Below are 25,200 nucleotides of genomic sequence, written 5' to 3'. Positions count from 1 at the left end.
GTGTCACTGCCCTTATTATTTCTGTCCAGTGCTCCGTTCGCCCGCTGTGGCCCCCGTTACATTCTCCCGCGCTGTTTGCTAAGTAATAGCATGGGAACACCAGGGAGGAGACACCAGCTTCTCTCCTGGGCGTTCCTTCTCCCTGGCTGTGACGTTCTGCGCTGTGACTGGACAGCGCCACAGCCAGGGAGAAGGAACGCCCAGGAGAGAAGCTGGTGTCTCCTCCCTGGAGGGCGACCCGAGCGCTGGACAGAAATAATAAGTGCACTGACACCCTGCATTAACCCCTACTTGGTTTATTATGTTTGGACCCATGAAAGGTCCTCTTTAACACAAGCACACTCCGCGGACCAGTACCAGAGGATCCGCGGCCCGGTGGTTGGAGACCTCTGATGTCGAGGAAGTTAATACAAGGGACTTACTAATGTATTGTGATTGTCCATTTTACCTACTTGCTGGCTAGGTTCATTTTTCCATCACATTATCCACTGCTCGTATCCAGGAGTTACGACCACCCTGTAATCTATAAGCGGTGGTCGTGCTCCATTTCGAGCGCTGTGTCTCTGGTGCGCCCAGTGTGTGTATACAAAGCTGCAGTAGTGACGTACAGTAGAGGTAAGTCTGTGCAGATAAAGTAGGAATCAGTGGGGCCGGCTGGACGCCTTGTTACTGAGGAATATGACGGCCTTCTCCCCTCCATCTGACATCTTAGAGACTGCTATAGACGTCCTTCTCTCCTCCATCTTAGAGACTGCTATAGACGTCCTTCTCCCCTCCATCTGACATCTTAGAGACTGCTATAGACGTCCTTCTCTCCTCCATCTTAGAGACTGCTATAGACGGCCTTCTCCCCACCATCTGACATCTTAGAGACTGCTATAGACGGCCTTCTCCCCTCCATCTGACATCTTGGAGACTGCTATAGACGTCCTTCTCCCCTCCATCTTAGAGACTGCTATAGACGGCCTTCTCCCCTCCATCTTAGAGACTGCTATAGACAGCCTTCTCCCCTCCATCTGACATCTTAGAGACTGCTATAGACGGCCTTCTCCCCTCCATCTTAGAGACTGCTATAGACGGCCTTCTCCCCACCATCTGACATCTTAGAGACTGCTATAGACGGCCTTCTCCCCTCCATCTGACATCTTGGAGACTGCTATAGACGTCCTTCTCCCCTCCATCTTAGAGACTGCTATAGACGTCCTTCTCTCCTCCATCTTAGAGACTGCTATAGACTACCTTCTCCCCTCCATCTGACATCTTAGAGACTGCTATAGACGTCCTTCTCTCCTCCATCTTAGAGACTGCTAAGACGTCCTTCTCTCCTCCATCTTAGAGACTGCTATAGACTACCTTCTCCCCTCCATCTTAGAGACTGCTATAGTCGGCCTTCTCCCCTCCATCTGACATCTTAGAGACTGCTATAGACGTCCTTCTCCCCTCCATCTTAGAGACTGCCATAGACGGCCTTCTCCCCTCCATCTGACATCTTAGAGACTGCCATAGACGGCCTTCTCCCCTCCATCTGACATCTTAGAGACTGCTATAGACGTCCTTCTCCCCTCCATCTTAGAGACTGCTATAGACGGCCTTCTCCCCTCCATCTTAGAGACTGCTATAGACGGCCTTCTCCCCTCCATCTGACATCTTAGAGACTGCTATAGACGTCCTTCTCCCCTCCATCTTAGAGACTGCTATAGACGGCCTTCTCCCCTCCATCTTAGAGACTGCTATAGACGTCCTTCTCCCCTCCATCTTAGAGACTGCTATAGACGACCTTCTCCCCTCCATCTTAGAGACTGCTATAGACGGCCTTCTCCCCTCCATCTGACATCTTAGAGACTGCTATAGACGTCCTTCTCCCCTCCATCTTAGAGACTGCTATAGACGGCCTTCTCCCCTCCATCTGACATCTTAGAGACTGCTATAGACGTCCTTCTCCCCTCCATCTTAGAGACTGCTATAGACGGCCTTCTCCCCGACATCTTAGAGACTGCTATAGACAGCCTTCTCCCCTCCATCTTAGAGACTGCTATAGACGGCCTTCTCCCCTCCATCCTAGAGACTGCTATAGACGGCCTTCTCCCCACCATCTGACATCCTAGAGACTGCTATAGACGTCCTTCTCCCCTCCATCTGACATCTTAGAGACTGCTATAGACGGCCTTCTCCCCTCCATCTGACATCTTAGAGACTGCTATAGACAGCCTTCTCCCCTCCATCTTAGAGACTGCTATAGACGGCCTTCTCCCCTCCATCCTAGAGACTGCTATAGACTGCCTTCTCCCCACCATCTGACATCCTAGAGACTGCTATAGACGTCCTTCTCCCCTCCATCTGACATCTTAGAGACTGCTATAGACGGCCTTCTCCCCTCCATCTGACATCTTAGAGACTGCTATAGACGGCCTTTTCCCCTCCATCTTAGAGACTGCTATAGACGGCCTTCTCCCCTCCATCTGACATCTTAGAGACTGCTATAGACGGCCTTTTCCCCTCCATCTTAGAGACTGCTATAGACGTCCTTCTCCCCTCCATCTTAGAGACTGCTATAGACGGCCTTCTCCCCTCCATCTGACATCTTAGAGACTGCTATAGACGTCCTTCTCCCCTCCATCTTAGAGACTGCTATAGACGGCCTTCTCCCCATCATCTGACATCTTAGAGACTGCTATAGACGGCCTTCTCCCCTCCATCTGACATCTTAGAGACTGCTATAGACGTCCTTCTCCCCTCCATCTTAGAGACTGCTATAGACGACCTTCTCCCCTCCATCTTAGAGACTGCTATAGACGTCCTTCTCCCCTCCATCTTAGAGACTGCTATAGACGTCCTTCTCCCCTCCATCTTAGAGACTGCTATAGACGGCCTTCTCCCCACCATCTGACATCTTAGAGACTGCTATAGACGGCCTTCTCCCCTCCATCTGACATCTTAGAGACTGCTATAGACGTCCTTCTCCCCTCCATCTTAGAGACTGCTATAGACGGCCTTCTCCCCACCATCTGACATCTTAGAGACTGCTATAGACGGCCTTCTCCCCGACATCTTAGAGACTGCTATAGACAGCCTTCTCCCCTCCATCTTAGAGACTGCTATAGACGGCCTTCTCCCCTCCATCTTAGAGACTGCTATAGACGGCCTTCTCCCCACCATCTGACATCCTAGAGACTGCTATAGACGTCCTTCTCCCCTCCATCTGACATCTTAGAGACTGCTATAGACGGCCTTCTCCCCTCCATCTGACATCTTAGAGACTGCTATAGACGGCCTTTTCCCCTCCATCTTAGAGACTGCTATAGACGGCCTTCTCCCCTCCATCTGACATCCTAGAGACTGGTATAGACGTCCTTCTCCCCTCCATCTTAGAGACTGCTATAGACGGCCTTCTCCCCTCCATCTGACATCTTAGAGACTGCTATAGACGGCCTTCTCCCCTCCATCTGACATCTTAGAGACTGCTATAGACGGCCTTTTCCCCTCCATCTTAGAGACTGCTATAGACGGCCTTCTCCCCTCCATCTGACATCTTAGAGACTGCTATAGACGGCCTTTTCCCCTCCATCTTAGAGACTGCTATAGACGGCCTTCTCCCCTCCATCTGACATCTTAGAGACTGCTATAGACTGCCTTTTCCCCTCCATCTTAGAGACTGCTATAGACGTCCTTCTCCCCTCCATCTTAGAGACTGCTATAGACGGCCTTCTCCCCTCCATCTTAGAGACTGCTATAGACGGCCTTCTCCCCTCCATCTGACATCCTAGAGACTGCTATAGACGTCCTTCTCCCCACCATCTGACATCTTAGAGACTGCTATAGACGGCCTTCTCCCCTCCATCTGACATCCTAGAGACTGCTATAGACGTCCTTCTCCCCTCCATCTGACATCTTAGAGACTGCTATAGACGTCCTTCTCCCCTCCATCTGACATCCTAGAGACTGCTATAGACGTCCTTCTCCCCTCCATCTGACATCTTATAGACTGCTATAGACGGCCTTCTCCCCTCCATCACATACTGTATATGTTACTTCCCATTGGTATATAGCACATGTTCCGCAGTTTCATACAACGCCATTTATCCTGTCCACAGATGAACATTGTATTGCTTATTGTATGTGGGGCAGGAGAAGACTGGGTAGAGAGACCGTCCTAATACAGGACTGCGGGGTCAGACCACACACAGGGTTTGTTTCTAGCCTGTAACCATGGAGACGCATAGGTCTGCACAGGTGCTGTGTACACAGAAATATATGGAGTGTTCTTTAATCAAGGTGATTCACAAAGATGATTTGTGCCCTAAAATAAACGGTGCCAAAGCTTACATGTCCTTAAAACCCACCAAACTGCTACCGGCGATATACAGGAAAACGGAGCACAGACTCTAACATCTGATTTGATGGGAGAACTCTCCCACCCTCCTCTAATCCTCTTATTTAAACTGGAGATCAAACAGCTCATGCCTTTCTTTTCAGCTTAGCTTTTCTGAGCCTTTTGTAACATGACGGTGCTATTCATTACGCCAAAAGCTCAGAGACGTAACCGGTAAAATCGCCGGGACTTGTGAGATCCACAGTACGTAGGGACATGTTGTTAGGATTTGACTCTCTTATTCATATGAGGCGAGGGTAGAATTTTACTTTTGTACGCGGTGCACACGACAAAACCGCGGCTATAGGGCTGTTTCACAAGAGGGAGTTTTCCGTCCGGATGCGATGCGTGTTGTGAGCATCCGGAATGGATCGTGACCCTCACATCATCTCTACCTTCAGCATGTTCGATAATAATTGTGTGTTTTTCACGCAGCCCTGGCCCCTTAGAGTGGGGCTTGTGTGAAAAACAGAAGGCATCCAGATGTAGTGCGTTTTTCTCTCCTGGCTGCTAGGAGGCGTAGATTGTTATCCATTCGTTTTTCGTGACACGCGTGATATAATCCGGAAGCAAAAACGCAGACGCTGAACACAATCACAGACAAAACTGATTGAACTTGCGTGCAAAAACCATCAGTTTTTCCCTGAACAGATCCTGACACAATCCGTATCGCTCGTGTGATGGAGGCCTGGCCAGGCTCGTGTGCTCAGAGCATGGTCTTCAGCTCAGGTATCATCTTCCAGGTGATTTTTTTGTCTTTTATTTCTTTTATAATTGGGCCTTTACATTTATTTTACGCTGCAGCCAGTATGTGGCACTTTGATGGATGCAGCTGTCCCCAGCACAGTCTCAAGAGGTACACCGGAAGGTACAAAGCACCGCTCCGAGAGCCATCCGTTCTTCTGGGCCGCCTTCAGTTTTACACCCTGGAGGTGGCGCCGTTGCTATTGCTGATGGCTTTCAGTATTCCTTGCAGTTGCACACGGCGGTATTTGTGTTAGGCTACATGCACATGACCGTATGTGTTTTGCGGTCCGCAAATTGTGGAACCGCAAAAGAAAATGGCATCCGTATTTTTTTTTTATTTTTTTTTGCAGATCCATTGTAACAATGCCTAAAACAGACAAGAATATCACATGTTCTATTTTTTTGAGGGGCTACGGAACGGACATACTGATGCGAAGCATTTTTTGCGGACCCATTGAAATAAATGGGTCCGCATCCTATCCGCAAAAATAAAACGGAACGGACACGGAAACAAACAACGTTGGTGTGCATGAGGCCTTATAGGTATCTGCACATAGGTGTGACCTGATGGATAAGCACTGGAAGGCTTCTTTCCCAGCAATGAACACGAGATTGCAATCTCCCATTTATGAGGCGTCTCATATCATCATTGTGAAATGTAGGTCAGGTAATCGCCATCACTGTGAGCCTCCATTATGTAGGGGACCTGTCACCTCTACTGTGCCACCCTCACTGAGCGTTTCTAAATGTTCATTGTGTTACCCTAAACATATAAATGACACTTTTTTAATTTCATTTGCAGACGAATTCAATAAGTATTCAGCATTTTTGTACTTCCTGCCTTTTATGCAAATTAACATAAGAGTCATATCTTGTGAGACCAGAGAAGAGTCATATTTACAAGCTCTGACTCCTCTCAGGGTAATTTGCATATGTATCAAATCGGTTTTTTTACACAATAAAAGCACACAGAGCTATGGGGACTGGATATTGAGGATGTGCTAGCGGCAAGCTAGCAACCCATGTCCTCAGCTCTATACCCAAAATCCCGGTGACAGGTTCCCTTTAAAGCTGACCATAAGATTAATATCGGCAAAACGCTGATTTTGGATGCACTGGCCCACCATCAAGTGTGTATGAGGGGGCTGCCCAACTCTTCACCGACTGCAGATGTTGGGACAGAGAAGGATGAGGCTGTTTGATTTCAGCATGCCCGATCCTTTTGTTTTTAGACAGATAGGTGTCTGGCGGCAGCAGCGTTCAGAAGACATGCCTCCATGGCCGAGCAGGCATGTGTAGGGAGCGATAGCTGTCGGCTATACAAGTCGTCATTGCTGTACAGCTCTATACTACGGCTTTTCTAAGGTGGACATATACAGTAGATGAAGGCTGAGCTAACCGTGTGGGGGGGAGGTGTCTATTGTTCTTCCCGGATGGCAGGTGTCAGCGGGGAGCAAGAAGGATCAGCCATGTTCTGATCGATGGTTCTCAAGGGAGACCGCCTGCCGCCAGAAGTGGCTGACGGCGACTTTCCCCCTCACCCCATTGAGAACACATGCATGCCAAACTGAGAGTGCGTGTGTATGGGGGGCTGGGAGGAGCAGCGGTCGGCTGAACAAGCATTTGGGCGGCAGCTATGAAAGGCTTCTGACCTGCTTTACACATGCTCCGTCTTGTGCTGTATTATGGAGATGTTATAGATCAGTGATGGCGAACCTACGGCACAGGTGCCAGAGGCGGCACTCAGAGCCCTCTCTGTGGGCACCCACGCCTTGGAAAAAGTCTATGGCATACCAATATGCTTTAGACTTTTCTTGCCATTCATCAGCACAGGACGCACTATGAACAGCGCAGGCAGCGCACTGAATGTAGGCTATTAAGCTATTATAGCTAAATGATTACGTACATGGAAGATATACTATATTGGTATTCAGGTTAAATTGCCGTTTTGGCACTTTGCGATAAATAAGTGGGTATTTGGTTGCAGTTTGGGCACTCGGTCTCTAAAAGGTTCACCATCACTGTTCTAGATAATGGCCCCTCACTTGGTGGTGCCTAGATCCATGAGGGCCTCAGTGTGACCCTGATCAGTCACCAATGTAATATGGATGGGTCCTTCCAGCTGTGGCAGATAGAGGAAACAAGAATTGAGCATGATAGTTTTCTGCATGCCCAGTCTTCCATTCTACCGGCAGATAAAGGTCCCTTTACACAGGACGATGTACTAGCGGAAGCGTTCCTTCCTGACAATCTGCTGATTGCTAGTGGAGGAGACCAGTGTGTTTACATGGAGCGATCTCCTCCAGAGTATCACTAATGCCATCGCTCCTCCACATACGGACTCGTTGTTTGCCGGCAGGAGATCTGTTTACACAGCATGAGCTGTCACTTGGAAACAAGGATTTTTTTGTGCCACACAAACAATCCAATTACCGTACCTGATGAACAAGCGGGTAATCGGCGGTGCATTTACACTGCCAGATCATTGCTAACAAGCGTTACTATGAATGCTTGTTAGCAATGATCTGTTAAATTCTCAGCCCTTAAAGAGGACCTTTCACTAGAATAAAACATCTAAACTAAGTATACAGACATGGAGAGCGGCGCCCAGGGATCCCCCTGCACTTACTGTTATCCCTGGGCGCCGCTCCGTTCTCCCGGTATAGCCTCCGGTATCTTCATATGTTCGGCTCCACCCAGGGGAACCTGCCGGCGTCTCATTCTCCCATACTGTAGCGCTGGCCAATCGCAGCGCTCAGCTCATAGCCTGAGAGGCTTTTTTTCTCTCTCAGGCTATGAGCTGAGCGCTGCGATTGGCCAGCGCTACAGTATGGGAGAATGAGACGCCGGCAGGTTCCACTGGGTGGAGCCTAACATATGAAGATACCGGAGGCTATACCGGGAGAACGGAGCGGCGCCCAGGGATAACAGTAAGTGCAGGGGGATCCCTGGGCGCCGCTCTACATGTCTGTATAGTTAGTTTAGATGTTTTATTCTAGTGAAAGGTCCTCTTTAAGCCACTACAGGAAGTGATGTGCAGATGCTTATCTCCCTCCTTTCCTAATTAAAGGGGTTGTCCCACAATAAATATTCTACAGTTTCCAAACTAGCATCTGGATCTGAATTCATTTGTAATTGCATGTAATTAAAGGGAACCTGTCACCGGGATTTTGGGTATAGAGCTGAGGACATGGGTTGCTAGATTGCCGCTAGCACATCCGCAATACCCAGTCCCCATAGCTCTGTGTGCTTTTATTGTGTAAAAAAACCCGATTTGATACATCTGCAAATTAACCTGAGATGAGTCAGAGCTTGAAAATATGACTCTTCTTTGGTCACACAAGTAAGATATGACTCTTTTATGTTAATTTGCATATGTATCAAATCGTTTTTTTTTTACACAATAAAAGCACACAGAGCTATGGGGACTGGGTATTGCGGATGTGCTAGCGGCCATCTAGCAACCCATGTCCTCAGCTCTATACACAAAATCCCGGTGACAGGTTCCCTTTAAAAATTTAGCATAGCCACTGAGTTATTCAATAAAATGTATGTGTATAGCGCCACCTGCTGGTTGCTCTTTTTCTTATTTCTTTGTCCAGCTCACTGAGAAGGCAGCACATGCTCAGATCCATCCTTCAACTGCCTCCTGAGCTGTGATAGGTAGAGCATGGACACGCCCCCTGAGCTGCAGCAGAGAAGACACTCCCCCTGAGCTGTCAGCTTGATATAAATGTAGCAGAGCAATGAATGGAGAGATCTCTGGATCCATGTGAGGTTCAGGGCTGGTTCTAGCTTTGTTAGAAAGAGATTGTCATGTACTATATGAGATCTGATTAAAATTTTTTATTTAAGTCATGGAAAATACCCTTTAAATAAACATACATGCTCGGCCAATTGGGCCAACTATGTGTGTAGGGGAGGGGGTCTGGAAACGCAGATTATATTTTTGGCTGTGCGCCATTCATGAATTTCAGAGCAATAAAGTCCTAATAAACATGTGTACAGGTAACATGTGGCCCTCCGTGGATGGAGAAAACATCCATTTGCATGGCTTGATTAATTTCAAAGCACCTGGAAAATTACCTCCCGGAGGTGGAAGCGCGTTTTATTGCGCAGGCCGAAAGAAAGAGGCGTCTGTTTAACTGTAATTGACATCAGCAGCTGAAACGGAGACGAGTGATTGTTATAGGCCCTATTTTCACAATGGAAATGCGTCTGCCGACCAGTTCTCTTCCTGATCCTGCTGTTACACATTTACAGAATCAAGACGATTCTTCCCCCCTCCCCCCCGTCCTTTGCAGACATCTGTTGTGAAGCCGGAATACAAGCCCGGACAGTATGGCTGTTACCAGGCAACCACATCCGAGAATTCCCATTTATAATCTCTCTCCGGCCAGAAATTCATAATGCATCTCTGCCACATGTTCGGCTCAGAAATGTCACGTAAAGATCCCTGTCTTCCTCACGATCATTATCGGACCTACTGAGCCGTGTCCGGGTCCTGTATTCAGGCGTCGCACATGATAGCGCTTGTGCTTTACCTCTCTCCATACGTTTTAGGCTACTTTCACACTGCCGTTTCTGGGTCCGCCTGTGAGATCCGTTTTAAGGCTCTCACAAGCGGCCCAAAACGGATCAGTTTAGCCCCAATGCATTCTGAATGGATAAGGATCCGTTCAGAATGCATCATTTTGGCTCCGTTCCGCCTCTATTCCCTCTGAAGGCGGACACCAAAACGTTGCTTGATGTCCGCCTGACGATGCGGAGCCAAACGGATCCGTCCTGACTTACAATATAAGTCAATGGGGACGGATGCGTTTACATTGACACAATGTCAGGACGGATCCGTTTGACTTATACTTAGACTTTTTTTTGACTAAGTTATGCAGACGGATCCGTACTGAACGGATACCAGCGTTTGCATTTATAGGTGCAGATCCATCTGTGCAGATACCAGACGGATCCGCACCTAATGCAGGTGTGAAAGTAGCCTTATCTGCATTAAAAGGTTGTCCCACAAAAAATATTCTACGTTTTTCAAAGCAGTAACTGGATTGGAATACTTTTGTAATTGCATCTCATTAAAAAGTTAGTGTAGCCACTGAGCTATTCATTGAAATGTGTCTGTATAGCGCCACCTGCTGTTTGTTCTTTTTGTTATTCCTCTGTCTACCTTGCTGAGGGGGAAGCACATGCTCAGTTCCATCGTTCAACTAACACTAGTGCTATCCCCTGTTAGGCTCCATTCACACGTCCGCAAGTGTTGGACCCATTCATTCTCTATGGGGACTGAATGGATGCGGAGAGCACACGATGTGCTCTCCGCATCCGCGTTTCCAGAGCGCGGCCCCGATCTTCCGGTCCGCAAAAAAAAAAATAGAGAATGTCCTTGCAATTGCAGACAAGAATAGGCATTTCTATGGGGGTGCCAACCGGGTGTATTGCGGATCTGCAATGCCCTACGGACGTGTGAATGGACCCTTAGATGCTATGACAGTTGCATGGAGATAGCTGCTGCAGAAAGGGCACACCCTCTGAACTGTGATAGGTTGAGAGCTGAAGCAGAAAGGACACACACCCTGAACTGTGATAGAAGGAGAACTGCAGCAAAAAGGACACCTCACCCAGGAAGAACACAACGGCGCGTCCCTGTGAGTCAACACCCCTCCTGTGCTGCCAGCTTGGTAGAAAACTAGCAGAGCAATGAATGGTGAGATCTCTGGATCCATGTGAGGTGCAGGGCGGGTTCTAGCTTTGTTACTTCTTTAAGAAGACCATCACCTTATCCAAACCAGATTTTCAGTTCCACCATATTTTATGCATTCTGGTGCTCATCTTGGAGAAGGACGACTTTGAGTGGTTGTCTCATTGAAGAGATCCTGCTTTGTGTGGAGACTTATTTACGAGCAATTCTGTATGAGAAAAAGAATGAAAATTAGCTCTGCCCTGTAAGTAAGACAGCTACCCCTTTCTTCTGGGGTTGGTCCTGATGGATTTTGTGGTCAAAAGAGACGTGAAAGCATAAACACGTAAGAGCATAAAGCATAAAACTTCCTGTTGGGCGATGACCATCCTATTAAAGGCGTAGTCCTAAGAAAAATATTCTAAATTTTTCAAACCGGCATGTAATTTTAAAATTTGGCATAGCCACGGAGTTATTCACGGAGATCTAATTGTATAGCGCCACCTGCTGTTTGCTGTCTTCCTCATTTCTCTGTCCTGCTCCCACGCTCAGTAACCTCCTGCTGCAGTAGAAGACGTCTTGATATAAATCTAGCAGAGCAATGATTGGGGAGATCTCTGGAGCCATGTGAGGTACGGGGCCGGTTCTAGCTTTGTTAGTAAGAGATTGTCACGTACTATATGATATCTTGGGATAACCCCTTTAATATGTTTATGAACAGCATGCCCACCGCTCAGAGAGGACACTCGGATCACTAGATCGTCAGGGTCCTGTGAAGATCCCCCCCATGATGTGCTGTGCCCTAGGATATATCCGGTCCTCAGGCTTGTGTGTAGCGGGGAACCTGTGACTGCTCTGCGCAGGCGATGTGTCTCCGAGGGCCCGGATTTCCTATTTTCATTCTTATTTTTCTAATCTGCAGAGCGGCGCGGTGGTATTTGTTTTATTGTTCTTTGTTATATGTAAGACGGTGTTTGTATCACAGTTAATCCGATCTCCCCACTGTGCCATTTTTAATACTACTGCAGCAATTCCGTTTCTAGTTGCCTAGCAACCAGCGGCCTCATGTGGCAGTAGTTATTCTCCTAACCGCGCTCCGTGCCCCCTCGTTGCCAGGCAGACATGTGACACTGCTGACTAATATGCTGAAAAACATGGAAGGTCTTCTAGGACTTGTATAGCGCTGGTTTTCTTGGTTTGCATGCCTGGTTTACGGGAGTATGTGTGCACGAGTTTTGTGTGAAAGATGGTAGTGTCTTACTTTTAAAGGGGTCTTCCAGGAGTAGAATATCAATTACCTATATCCTATTTGCGGCTCCCCCACTGAGGACGTGGCTCTCCGGTGAGCTCTGTGGCCTCCTCACAGCTTACCAAGGAAAGCGCCATACATTGTTTAGTGGTTGTCCTTGGTATTGCAGCTGAATGGGACTGAGCTTCACATAGGCCACGTGACCGATGAACATAATGTCATTGGCTTGGAAAGAGGCCATAATACTCACAGGGGCGCCCTGACTCTTTAAACAGCTGATCGGTGGGGGTGCCAGAAGTTGCATATTGAGGGGTATATATATTTATACGTTCTATCTCTATTATGGATCTTGCTCCAATATTAGATATTTTGGTTGTCCTTGCTACATATACTGTTTTACCATCCGTCCATCATGGTTTCTGGGGCGCATAGTTCCTCCCACCTCTTTCTTGTGCTTGGCACCAAATAGTCAGAATTGTGGCCAAGGCTGTTGTCAGGTTTGACAAGTTATCCGGTGTATGATTTATAACATTGAGTTATCCCGTGCACCATTTCCATGTGTCACGCTCAAGTCAATATAGCCAGTGCCCCCCTTTAAATAATGTCTAAAACCACCCCATTAGCTACAGCAGATAGCTGCATTTAGATATGGTTCTTCTGGTAGAGCAAAGGCTAATGCCCACCGGCGCGTCGTCCACATTGCCCATCACATTGGGCCAGGCGGTGCCGTGACCTGGAGATTGATGGGTTCTTATATAAAAGGTTACAGTCATTTTATTGTCCCCAGTAGTCCGCTTGGTAATGTGGCGACCCTTCATTGCGGTTGTGATGGCCGTAGCACCCTTTGCGAAACGGAACAGGTGGCCCATTTTAGAAATGCCTATTCTTGTCCGCAAAACGGACAAGAATAGGACATGTTATATATATATATATATATATATATATATATATATATATATATATATATATATATATATATAAAAATATATTTTTTTGCGGGGCTACGTAACACTGAGTGCTGTCCGCATCTTTTGCGGCCCCATTGAAGTGAATGGCTCCGCACCTGAGCCGCAAAAACTGCGGCTCGGATGCGGACCAGAGCAACGGTCGTGTGCATGAGGCCTTAACCGGAGCGTTTGTGGAGCTTCGCTGGTGTCTGCGGTATATTTGTTTCTTTTCTGTTGTTTGCGCCTGAGCCAATATATGGCAGCACAAATCTCTCGTCGGAGAACACGAGAGATTTTTTTCGGTGCCGTCCATTAAACTAGACGTCTGATGGTACGGCAGCCTCTCGGGTTGGTGCAGCATGTGGGATTGGGTTGTTCCAGTCACAGTCGGTATTCACCGCTATTCATAGTGGTGTTTATTGCTGCTGATTGAGTGCTTGTTTGCATCCTTATTACAGGCCCTGCCAGCACTTTAGGCATTGTTTGTGTTAGTAATGAGCTCACTTCTCATTTTATACGTATTATGATTTTTGAAGTGTCTGTCATCCGATCGTAGGCTACATCAGTAGATCTTCTGATAAGTATTTTAATTATATTCAGGGATCAGGCACACAAATGTATTTTTTTTTCCATGTCCTGTTTTGTTTTTTGTTTTTTTGTGGCCTATATGCCGAACCATTCACTTCAATGGGTCTGCAAAAAAAAAACGCAAATGCCTCAGTGTGCATTTCATTTCTGTATGCCTGCATGACCGTTCCGCAAAAATAAATAAATAAATAGAACATGTCCTATTCTTGTCCGTTTTGCGGACAAGGTTAGGCGTTGTTACAATGGATACCCAAAAAAAAACGGATGTCACGCGGACGGCATCCGTCTTTTTTGCGGATCCCTGTTTTGTGGACTGCAAAATGCATACGTTTGTGGGCCTGAGCTCTCAATAAAAATTTATTTTTTATGGGAATGTTATGGCTAAGTTTTTCTTTGTTGTCTACTATAGTCTGCGGGTAGCTGGTTCTCTATTACAGTGTTAATTATGACATATAGGAAGAATTGTTGAAATAAATTCCAGAAGATTCCTCCCCCCCCTAAAAAAACAAAAAAAAACAAAGATATGAACAACGAAACTAACATTCAGGTAAAGGTCCAGAAATTGTGAATATAGTCATCTTTATAACACATAGTATGTATACTGTGTGTGTATATCTAATATATATATATATATATATATATATATATATATATATATATATATATAATAATTTTTTTATTTTTTTTTCTACATCACATTTTCCTGTTGGCTGTATATACAGTGCTGTCTGAAGAATGGGCGTTATAACGTGGACACACGTCCTGCGGTGCCATTTATCGCTCATGCTCAGAGGATCTCTTATGATGGAGCTGGACCAGGTCCACGATGTACGAGCTGCTGAGGTCTATCAATTCTAATCAGGACTCCCCCATCCCTCACCCCTTGGGAATTTTTGGTGAGCTGACTTTGAACATTGCAGTAACAGTATCCGAGCGGTTCATTCAATATTTATTCTCATTGTGTGCTGTGCGCCGCAGGACAGGTGGCTCCCGCACCTCCGCCACTGTTGCCAGTAGAAAGCCGTATACCGTGTCACCTTTGATCACCTTCACCGGCTGGAAACCCCTATCTGTCCGTGTCAGAAGCAAGAGCGCTGTGCTAAAAAATGTGTAAGCAAAGGCTGCAGAGCCTCATCTGTTTCCTGTGGTGATAATGGTTCCTTGAAGACAGGTTGAGCAATAAAGCAAACCCTGTTTGTTAAGCTGATGCTAGGAGAATGGCTTACATTATGTTTAAAGGGTTTTATGCAAGTGTAGTTTATTTTCTGAAAGCGTTGTGGACCCTCGTTGTTTTTTTTAAGCTGTGTTCTTTCTTGGAAACTTTCTTGTTTGCGTCACACAGATGCACGCCCCGTTTTGTGCCTCCATGTGCTGTAGCGGATTTTCAGCCTCGGATTGTGTACAGTGGGGCAGATTTATTCATCGGATTGAGCCCCAATGCTGGCACACTCGCCATGCTCTGAGGGGCGTGACTTAAGATGCGACGGGATGCGCCAAAAAAGCACCAATGTTTAAGTGCAAAGAAAGCCAATAGGGGTGTGCACAGGTAGGCAGAAGTGTCAAAAAAGGATCATCCGTCCTGAGCTACTGCGTGCGGTCTGGCACATCGTGGCACAGACTGCCTGCCTGTATTCACACAGTCTACACTTTAGACAGGATTAGTAAATCTGCCCCCAGTGTTTCTATTAACTGCCTGTGAACGGAGATCCTGACCGTTTTAAGTTAAACTGAGGGGTTAATCAGAATTTTTTTTATATTGATGACCTATCCTCAGGAGCTACAGTGAGCTTACCAAGCACAGTGCCGTACAATGTATAGTGGCTGTGCTTGGTATTGCAGTTGAGCCCCATTTACTTGATAGGTACTGAGCTTACCTAGGCCACGTGACTGATGTACAGGGAGGTCGCTGACCTAGGAGGAGGCCCAAGTGCTCATGGAGCACCGTGGCCTCTTTGAGCAGCCGATTGGCAGGGGTCGCGGGAGTTTCACCCCCCACAGATCTGATATTGATGACTTGATCTGAGGATAGACTATCAATATCAAATTTGCAGATAACCCCTTTAAGCGATTGTAACAAAGAAATGACTGGATGCTTGTTTGCTCTTAACAGACTCTAAGGGAAAGTGTCATCAGGAAATGGCCTGTGTTACCAGCTTTGTAGGTTAAACATATTTTTTACCTTATACCAACTATTGGTTGGGACACAATTTTACGCCAGATTTTTGGTGCAAAATGTTGCAACTTTGGTCACGCCCCTTTCCACAAAGACCCTGCCCTCCCACTAAGCCCCATCCATTCTGGATACGTGAGGAATAATGGAGTTCATATTGGGTTTGCTCCAGTCGCTCGTGTTTTCACCATTATGTATGTATATGATGTTTCAAAGTGAACGCAATTCAGGGCAGAGGCAGATATTAGTGATTTCAGTCAGGGCTGTGGGATGGCGGTACAATAAGAAACAGGACAAATTCAATGTAAATTTGTTATTCCAGACTGCAGTGTAACAAGGGAATTGAAGTGTAAATGAAGAAAATTGTTCCAGATGATCTTGGCCTTGAGGGTTTTTGCAGTACCTAGCGAGGCTGCGAAATGTAGCCTTATAGCGGTGTAAATATTCCTCATTTGTGTGCGGCTTCCCATTAGTTATATTTAGGCTGGTAAGACGGATACATCAGGCCGAGTAGTGTCTTTTGTGCAAATGTCGCTTCCAAAATACCAGATCTGGCGGTATTATCCGCGGCAGACGCAGCGGTGTTAGTTGACACACTGGCAGATGGGACTAAATTTAGACACACATCAAAGAAGAATTTCTTTCATGTAGAAGGTGAAGACCTTCTTAGCCAGAACTGCCGGGAGTTTAAATAGCTCGGTCTCGTGTTCCTTCAGATTGGGCGTTATGCCGTGCTCCATTATGCGGCCTGTGGTCTATAGAGTTATTATTAGCCGTTACATTTTCCCTTTGATAGAACAATTGCATTTGTTCAAAACTTTTATTACTCAACTCTGTGGACTTCAACTGAAGGAAGAAAGAAAAAAGGATTTGATGCGTTTTTGGTACAAAAGTAAAGAAATCAAATATTCGAGTGTATAATCAAATGATTGTATGGGTGGCGTCGCTCACAGCAGTTTTCTGAAATGTCACTTTTTTGGGTGACATTTTTCTGCTTTTTTTTGGTGCTATATATTTTTTTTCAACCAAATTTCTATAAGAAAATAAGAGACATACTACAAATTGCTTTTCTGTGGCTTTTATTTTATTTTATATATATATATATATTTTTTTTTTTTTTGAGGGGGGTGTCAGTACCTTTTTTTATTATTATTTTTCTTAAAATGCCAGATGTGTGGCAGCATGAATTTCCATAGTGAGCTCCGTTGCTTTGACTGGACCGCACAGCATTATAATGATTTACAATGCTGTGCGTCTCTGCCCGATCCCAGCTGTAAAGAATTGTACTCGCATAATGCCGTCAGTACAAATCATTACTGATGATGTCGGGCAGAGATTCACAGCATTATACATCATTATAATGGCAGAGATACACAGCATTATAAGTCATTATTATGGCAGAGATACACAGCATTATAAATTATTATAATGCTGTGCGGTCAAAGGAGCAGAGTTTGCTACGGGAATTCACGCTCCCACACGGAGTGTGTTTTACGCAATGAACGTGCTCATCTGAAACTGGCCTATGGGGTTTTCCTATAGGCTTCTCTATAGGATGTGAAATCATTTTTAAAAAAAGGCAAGTAGTATGGATGATAATGAATTGAAAAAAAGCACGAAAAATGCTTGCAAAAAAAAATGCATAAAATTCATGATGTTTTTCAAAAAGCTTGTTGTGAAGGAGATGTGATTGATTGTTTGTATGCCGGGCTCCACTGGGCACCGCAAGCTCTAAAATTCCTGACTGAAAGTGGATGTGAACATAGCCCAAGACGTGCAGGAGCTGACAGCCGTCAGTTCTAGTACAGAACACTACCCATGTTAGGCTTGGTTCCCACATGGCATGAGAGGCGCATTGTTTAGAAAGTCGTGCTTTCGCCATGTGGGTAGAATTGAGGTCATTCCAGCTGACAGTGACAGGTGATTGTCAGGGGAAGGCATTCCTCCCGCTCTCCCACAACACATACCAGGGAAAGTGGGGGAGGAGGGAAGATCTGCTCTGTTTGTTCCCTGTGTATTTCCTTACAGCGGGGAGGGGGGCCGGGCGGACCTCACAGATGCCCCCTGGATGTGTTTACACTGACGGATAATTATTCTGGGTGCTTGGGTGGAGCTCAGGTTAGATGGACGCCTACTTCAGGCACTGTCTTCTTGTCTGAAGGCCTAAGGTTACATCTAGGCTGGAGGATTTTAATTTGTGGTTAGTTCCCCGCTGTTAGTTTTCACAAGCCATGTATCCGTATAAAGATGGCGCCTCACTGCAATGCCATCATCCCAAGGTTATATTGAAATTGCAGCCTGTAGTCGGACATCCTTTTTGCCATGTGCCCCGTTAGGACATGATCGGTTTATGTATAGAAGTCATCTAACCCATCCTGCAACTCAAAACTGGGAATAATAATTAGAAATACCGGGTAAAGGGCCATTAAAGAGGTTAGCCCATCAGGGACATTGATGGCATATCTATAGTATATGCCAGGGATGCTCAACCTGCGGCCCTTCAGCTGCTGCAAAACTACAACTCCCAGCATGCCCTAATGGCTGTAGGCTGTCCAGGCTTGCTGGGAGTTGTAGTTTTGCATCAGCTGGGCTGCAGGTTGGGCATCCCTGGTATATGCCATCAATGTCAGATAGGTGTGGGTCCCGCTGCTCCTATCTAGAGAACTGGGCCCTGAAGTGGCAGCATGCTCTCTATTCATCACTGAGGGAGTCCTGAAAATAGTCCAGTGACCATACTCGGCTATTTTCGGAAGTCCTGCAGCAGTGAATTGTGAGCGGAGGGCGGTCTTGCTTCTGTGCTCGCTCTCTGTTCGTTGTGGAGATAGGAGTGGGTCCCACGTCTGAGACCTGCTCCTGTCTGACATTGACATATAGTAGTGATATGCCATCAGTGTTCCAGGTGGGACCCCATCTACCCACGCCAGTTGGTGGTTGCACATTTTTGTGGTTAAAACTGAGGTATTACCATTGGCCACAAAAGAGCTGGGTGACATTTTGGCTGCATGTGGCAGTTGTGGCGTGCCAACCCGGCTTCAGACCAGTGCCAGCTGACCTTATAGCAAGTCGATCGTTACACTTGCATCCTGTAATTGTGAACATTTCTACAGTCGTTCATGGTGGATGTGGTCAATGAGCGTTTGCTTGTTTATAGGTTGATGGCCGGACTCGTTTACATGCAGCAATGATCAGGAACAAACCCTATGAGTGGTCATTAGGTCGATGATCACCTGCATAAACAGTCAAGAAGATGTTCTTATCCATGTAGTCCGCCCACTGTAAACAGTCGTAATCGGCTCTTCCATGCAGATGATTTACTTGGCAGCCGAGCTACTGCTATCCTCACCAGAGATGTGTACCCGCTATGGTTATGGTGTATATTACTACACGGACCTTACATATCCCACGTTATGTCGGTGAGAAGACTCCTTGGCTCCTTCATGAGTTATGGAGGAACAGAACGTTTCTGACCACTGCTATCTTCTGTATACGCTGGGCACCATCAACACTCCTTCCTCTCTTCATTATGTATGTAGTCCTTCCTCGTCCCTGACCCTTATATGTTCCTGAAGGAGATAAAGGATTTATGCGTGCATGAAGGCTGCTGCTTCTGCTTTTCTCAGCTGAGGTTTGCCAAGGCTTCCCCCTATATTTAGAAGAGTTATTTTCGGTCTCTGTGCCCAGAGGGACATTTGGCCTGCCTGACAGACTCTTGCTAATGCATTCAGTCTCCTTGCTAGACAAATGATACCGAAGGGAGCCCAGTGCTAATTCTCAGCATCCCTTTTTGGCGATCTGTCTGAATATGTAGAATTTTGTGCACTTTGCGATTTTAAATCAACACGTCAGGCTCATTGTGAATGCTGAACCAAAGCCTTGCCTGGCAGACAGCGACTAATTGGGTTTAATTAAAGTGACCCAATAGGACGGTGTATTAGCAGTACAATGACCCCCCGACGTCAGGATTTCGAGTTGGTTGAGGGTTAATAAAATTGTATTATTTAGAGTAACGGTATCATGAACATGTAGGCAACTTGAGTTTTATAGGAACCCAAATACTTTAGACTGGTGTCCAATAAATCCTGTCCTTTTTTGACTGTATCTGGTAAAATCACATTTAACTGGAGAAAAGACAGATAACTTACCAGTTGTTGACCCTTTAATGTAAATTTTAGTTTTTTTTTTCTGGAACCGGAGGGTACCATATGATTGAAGACACAGGCAGTACATAGGGATGCAGAATGAGCTCAGGCCACGAGGACTGAAAGTGGTTACTGATACGCTGATCGTTCAGCTAATCTGATTATAACGAACGCTGCTGTACATTTTAGTGTTTTATTAGGAACTGTTTTTCTATTAGAACTAATTGCTTTGTCAGGTAGTAAAAACATTTCATAATTATATCTTTCATTTTTTTTGTCTGGCAGATGACTAGGGATAGAGCTTTGGAAATTGGGTGGAACCTGTCACTGACAGTAGTGAGAGGCTCCTGCTCCAGCCAGTTACCTTACAGCCAGACACAGGGTTCTGGACGAGGAGGGAAATGTGTGGAACAGAAATCTCTTTGAATGTATGTGATTAGAAGATTATTAGGAGGCAGGGATAGGATAAGAGGCCTAGGATAATGCTGTACATGTACGCCAATACTTTGCTCCAATAAATGAGGTATTCCTTTACTATAAGTCGGCGTCACCTGTTCTGAAAGTTCTCCATGATCAGATCTGTTCCATGTGTTTTTGCCTTTACCTGCACACTGTTATTTCTGCTCTACCCCCTGTATAGGAATTATACATTCTACACCGTGGAGATTATAAGAGAGTTTGAACCAAGACGACTTTTCTCACGTTCCAAGCAATACTTCTGTGTTTGATGCGGATATGATTTGCTATATACCGTGATTAGTCTATTGAAGCAGTGCTCTCCGTGCGGACTTACTAATGTGTCTTTGTTGTTTTTAGGTGTACGTGGAATTTGATGACCTAGAATGGGATAAACGAGAATGGGTGAAAGTGTATGAAGATTTTACAGCCTTTTTTGTGGAGTTCCAGCTGGTCTGGGCGAAGAAGAAAGACCCCAGCCAGGCTCAGGGATCAAAGGTCAAGCAAGTCCAGTGGCCTGCCTTGGTAAGAGGGAATCTTAATGACACTTCTTCAATGCCTTGTTCAGTCAAAACCCAATTGTCTTTTCCTTCTGTCGATGGAGCTTCTGGATGTTTGTTCATGTTTTTGTATTGGAGTGTTCAACCATTCTTTATTTGTTAGGATCCACACTTTGCAGTGTACGTCAGAGGTATACGTCAGGAGGACTTCCCAACGTAACCCCTGACAGATGCCACTGTGTAGGCATATATAAGTATACCATGTCTCTGTGTGTGTGTGTGTGTGTGTGTATATGTGTATATATGTGTATATATATATATATATACACACACACACACACACACACACACACACACACACACACACACACACACACACACACACACACACATTGTGCTGTATGCCTCTGTATAGAAGAGTAATGTGGTCATTTAGACTATTTTATACGCTCAGCACTTTTGGCAGATGTTCATGCAGGTGTGAATGTGACCTTAACATGGCTCTGTCTTTATTGAATTGTGCAAACATTAAAATGTTTAGAATAGCTGGCCGTACAAGGTATGTGAACCTCCAAATTTTGGTGTAATGGACTGGGCTGTGCTTACAGCAGGTGCTTTCTTAGGCACGAAGCCTGAATGTTCCCCTGATTAGCAGTTGTCCGTCTGTGCTGGTCATCACCAGTTAACCCACAATCCGCTTCCACTATCTCCTTGCGGTGCTGTCTACGTTCTCCTCTTCCTATCTTCTCCCACCCTTAAAGCAATTTGCCTAAACTGATGGCTTATTGTTTTAGAAATGCCATCCCTTTCTGATCGGTGAGGGTCTGTCCGCTGTAGCTCCCTGCACATCCGGTGGCCAGGAGTGCCTCTGTTCAGGTGAAAACTGAAGGGTATTTGACTCCTTGGTTTTCTCAATTGGAACCCCACGATTAAAAGGCATATCTTCACAGAACAAGATGAGAAACCATCAAATTGGGAAACAGGGCGCTGAAAAGCAGGTGCTTCTGTATGACGTACTACAGACCTGCGGAGGACCATAAGCAATGAGCGGACTGTATGAAGTCACGTGGTGTATGAAGGTCATCCGTATATTAGGAGAACATCTTGTGCATGTCATCTGAAGCAGGGAAAGTATTTCATACTTCAGTTACTTCAGTTTAGTATAACATATACTCGGCCTGTGTTCGCAGTGGCACATGAGCAGAGATGCTGTTCCGTGTTGGCGGCACACTCATAGCTGTGCCTACTGAGCCCAAGCTGTGTGAGCCGCCTGCTAGCAGAGTTTATTTTATTTTTTATTTTTTTTAAGGCTTCTCTGGCCCGTTTTTATTTGGAAGCTTCTCCTGATGACAAACCTCAGTGAGTCGGCAAGGACAGAAAAAACAATTAAGAAGATCGAGGATGAATAACCTGCAGTCAGTAAAATCTCCTGATCTAAAGAATACTGAATTTGGGAAGCAGCATTTAACACCACTGTTATGTCAGATAGTTGTGCGATCACAAAGCTACACAGAGCCCAATGCAGACAGTGCTTCGGGTCCTGACCATCGGGTGAGGAAACATCGTATACCATGATGTGAATTATGTAATGGAGACCTAACTGAATACCTGCCCACTTTATCTCGTTAATTGAAGAGGACCTGTCGTGTTTGATTTAGTAAATTTTTGAATCTCCCTTTAGATAACAGTGCTGGAGAATCTTTTTCTATAAGACCTCTTTCACACGTCAGTGAGTCGCATACATGAGCGTCCATGGTGTCCGTTGACTTTAATCTGTGTATTCACACGTTAGTGGTTTTGCTTGGTCTGTGGTGACACCAAGAAAGCATGCCCTATTTTGTCCGTGATAAGGAATCCCTTATGCACATCACAGTCTATGGTCCATCCGTGTTTGGTCCATGGTTTTCACAGACCACTGGTAGGAAAGTCTCTGGAAACTAGTTTTCAGCCTTGCAGTGTCTGTGGAATACGGATGACACGCGGAGAGCATGGACCAAACATGGATCCTTAACAGACATCCTCAAGGATGACCCACTGACCATCTTGTCAGGGTTGTCATCATGGACCTGTGACAAAGGCCTAACTCTGCATGGTGCAGTTCCTTTGTTATTCCTCCCAGAAATTGACAACTCTGTGATACCAGTTGAGAGAACTAAGTGAAAGTTATCATTACATTCAGCTGAGCTAGCCCTACAAGACACAGTGCCTGGTGTAACAGTGATTTTCCTGGTGATAGTCTCCCTTTCAAAACAGGTTAATATACCAGAGCATCGTCAAATATCATAGCACTACCTGGTTACCCAGAAATGGAAAGGGGGTTGCTTCTGGAGATAGGGTGTGAAGACCACAGGTGTATCTGCCTCCTCAAGGGTTGTCAATTTATTCATACCTTTCCCGGAGGCGATAAACGAAGGAACGGCACAATGCAGAGAGAAAAGGTGCTGCGAAATGATTCCATGGGGAATGCAAGTATTTATTAAAATTGACCATCTCAGGAGAGGTGATGGGTCCTCTTGAAGAAGGAATCCTTCATTCTGGTGAAACCAGCGCTGCACACGGAGGAATCGGCATAGAGGCTCTATTGCAATATTCAAGCACCAGGGTGTTACAACCCCCACCAGACACAGGATAATGGAAAAGTAAAATTGATTGCGACAAGAGAATGGCAATGAGCCACAAGGACAAAATGCTAATTGCTGCCTTCTTATGGAGCCCAGTGGTACATTTGTTCATTAGGAGGCTGCCGGTTGGCAGTTCAAGTACTGAGCTCCGGTAGTTGGAACGTGGAGAGACATTTGCCGTGCTCGGCACACAGCGAACCTCGAACAGGCAGTCTTTATGTCGCTCTTTTTATATTGCTGTTTGTTCAGCAGGGTATTTTCTGAGATGCACCTGGGAGTGGTGGGTTATATGCCTATACTTACAGCTAGCCCGAGACTTGCATCTTCTGCAGGTTACCATGCGTGTTCCTGACCTGCGATTAGTTTAGAACAGGTCAGGATTCATATATAATTACCGTTGTATATTTAGCTGCAGGACAGAAAATCTTTGAAACCCACCTATATAATGTTCAGGGGCTTAAGCAGATGGTAGCGGTCTCCCATCCAAGCATGTCTCTGAACATTATAGTAAAAGCCCTTTAAAGCTGTCGCCCAAAGTCATGAACTTTGTAGGACTTTGTTCCCATCACGTTTGTGATGTCTGCTTAGCGTATAGCAGCGAATAGTTCCTGACCTATAGCCAAATGTATCCTTAGCCCCAGTGTACCTTTTGCCCCATCCGGCTGGTATGTATCGGTACACCACAAAAACATATGGTATTCATCAAAGTGTCCTTTTCCCGATGTATGTGCCAAATAGAGCCCAAAACTGTTCTGTCAATAGGATCTAACGTGTGCTTGTCTCTACTCTCCCTCGTTTTCCTGCCTTAGGGTATATTCACACCACAGTGTGAAAAACGGTAATTACAAGTGGAAAAACTGTCCATTTTTAACATTCAACATTTTTTCCCCACTATTTCCATGAATAATGGCCATTAAAAATGACTTCCTTGAATTATATGGTTGTTTTCATTCTATGAAAACAGACAAAGTAGGACGTGTCCAAGGACGGCAATGGTTCTGAAATCTGCCATGTGCTTTTCACTGTCATGTGAACGTCCCCCTTACTATTTACATTGTGGTCGTCTGTAATGAGGTGACATCAAATGACAGCAGGCAGATGTCTTCTTCTATAAAGCCACCTGCCTATTAGGGCTCATGCACACGGCTATTGCTCGTGCACATTCCGCAGACAGATCCAGACCTATTCATCCTGAATGGGTCCATGACCTGTCCACACGGCAAAACAATAGAACATGTTCATGTTAAGTGAATGGGTCTGTATCCTTGATGCGGTACAAAAACGGCTGGGGCCCATATATTGCAGACCCACTGTTTGCGGGCCACAGTACGGACTCGGCCAGCACGAGCCCTTAATGTGTGGGTCCTCCTCATGCCGCCAACGCAGCTCTGACCCATCAAGACATGGGGTTCACAAGACCTCTGAAGGTGTCTACACATTACTCTTTGGCTCCTGTCAAAGTCACTCAAATCCTTGAGCCAGTTCTTCCTGCTTCCAAGGCTTCAACCTCAAGAACTGACTGTTCACTTGTTGCCTAATATATTTAAGTCCTTTTACATGTTCCTGATAATTGCCTGATCGTCAGCGGAGATAAGAGCTGCATTTACATGCAGCAATCACTTCTTGTGTATGGGGACAAGCAATCGCTTGTCTCCAGAGAAAATCAATGTTCCTGGGCAGCAGATGTTTCACCGGAAGGATGATTTTGGCTGCCGGCAGATCGATCAC

At 45.8% G+C, this 25,200-nt stretch overlaps 1 protein-coding gene across 2 annotated transcripts in view; it reads left to right on the top strand.

Annotated features, from left to right (window-relative positions):
* The window catches only part of JMJD1C (jumonji domain containing 1C), a 223,815-nt gene that overhangs the window by 70,112 nt on the left and 128,503 nt on the right, over positions 1–25,200 (top strand). For both annotated transcript variants that reach the window (XM_040437918.1, XM_040437920.1), the window contains exon 2: positions 20,712–20,876. In XM_040437918.1, the coding sequence (XP_040293852.1) occupies positions 20,712–20,876 (165 nt within the window). The remainder of the gene's footprint in view (positions 1–20,711; positions 20,877–25,200) is intronic.

The sequence above is a fragment of the Bufo bufo genome, chromosome 6 (assembly GCF_905171765.1).
Source record: "Bufo bufo chromosome 6, aBufBuf1.1, whole genome shotgun sequence".
Classification (NCBI taxonomy): Eukaryota; Metazoa; Chordata; class Amphibia; order Anura; family Bufonidae; genus Bufo; species Bufo bufo.
This window is presented reverse-complemented; position numbering and strand designations above follow the sequence as displayed.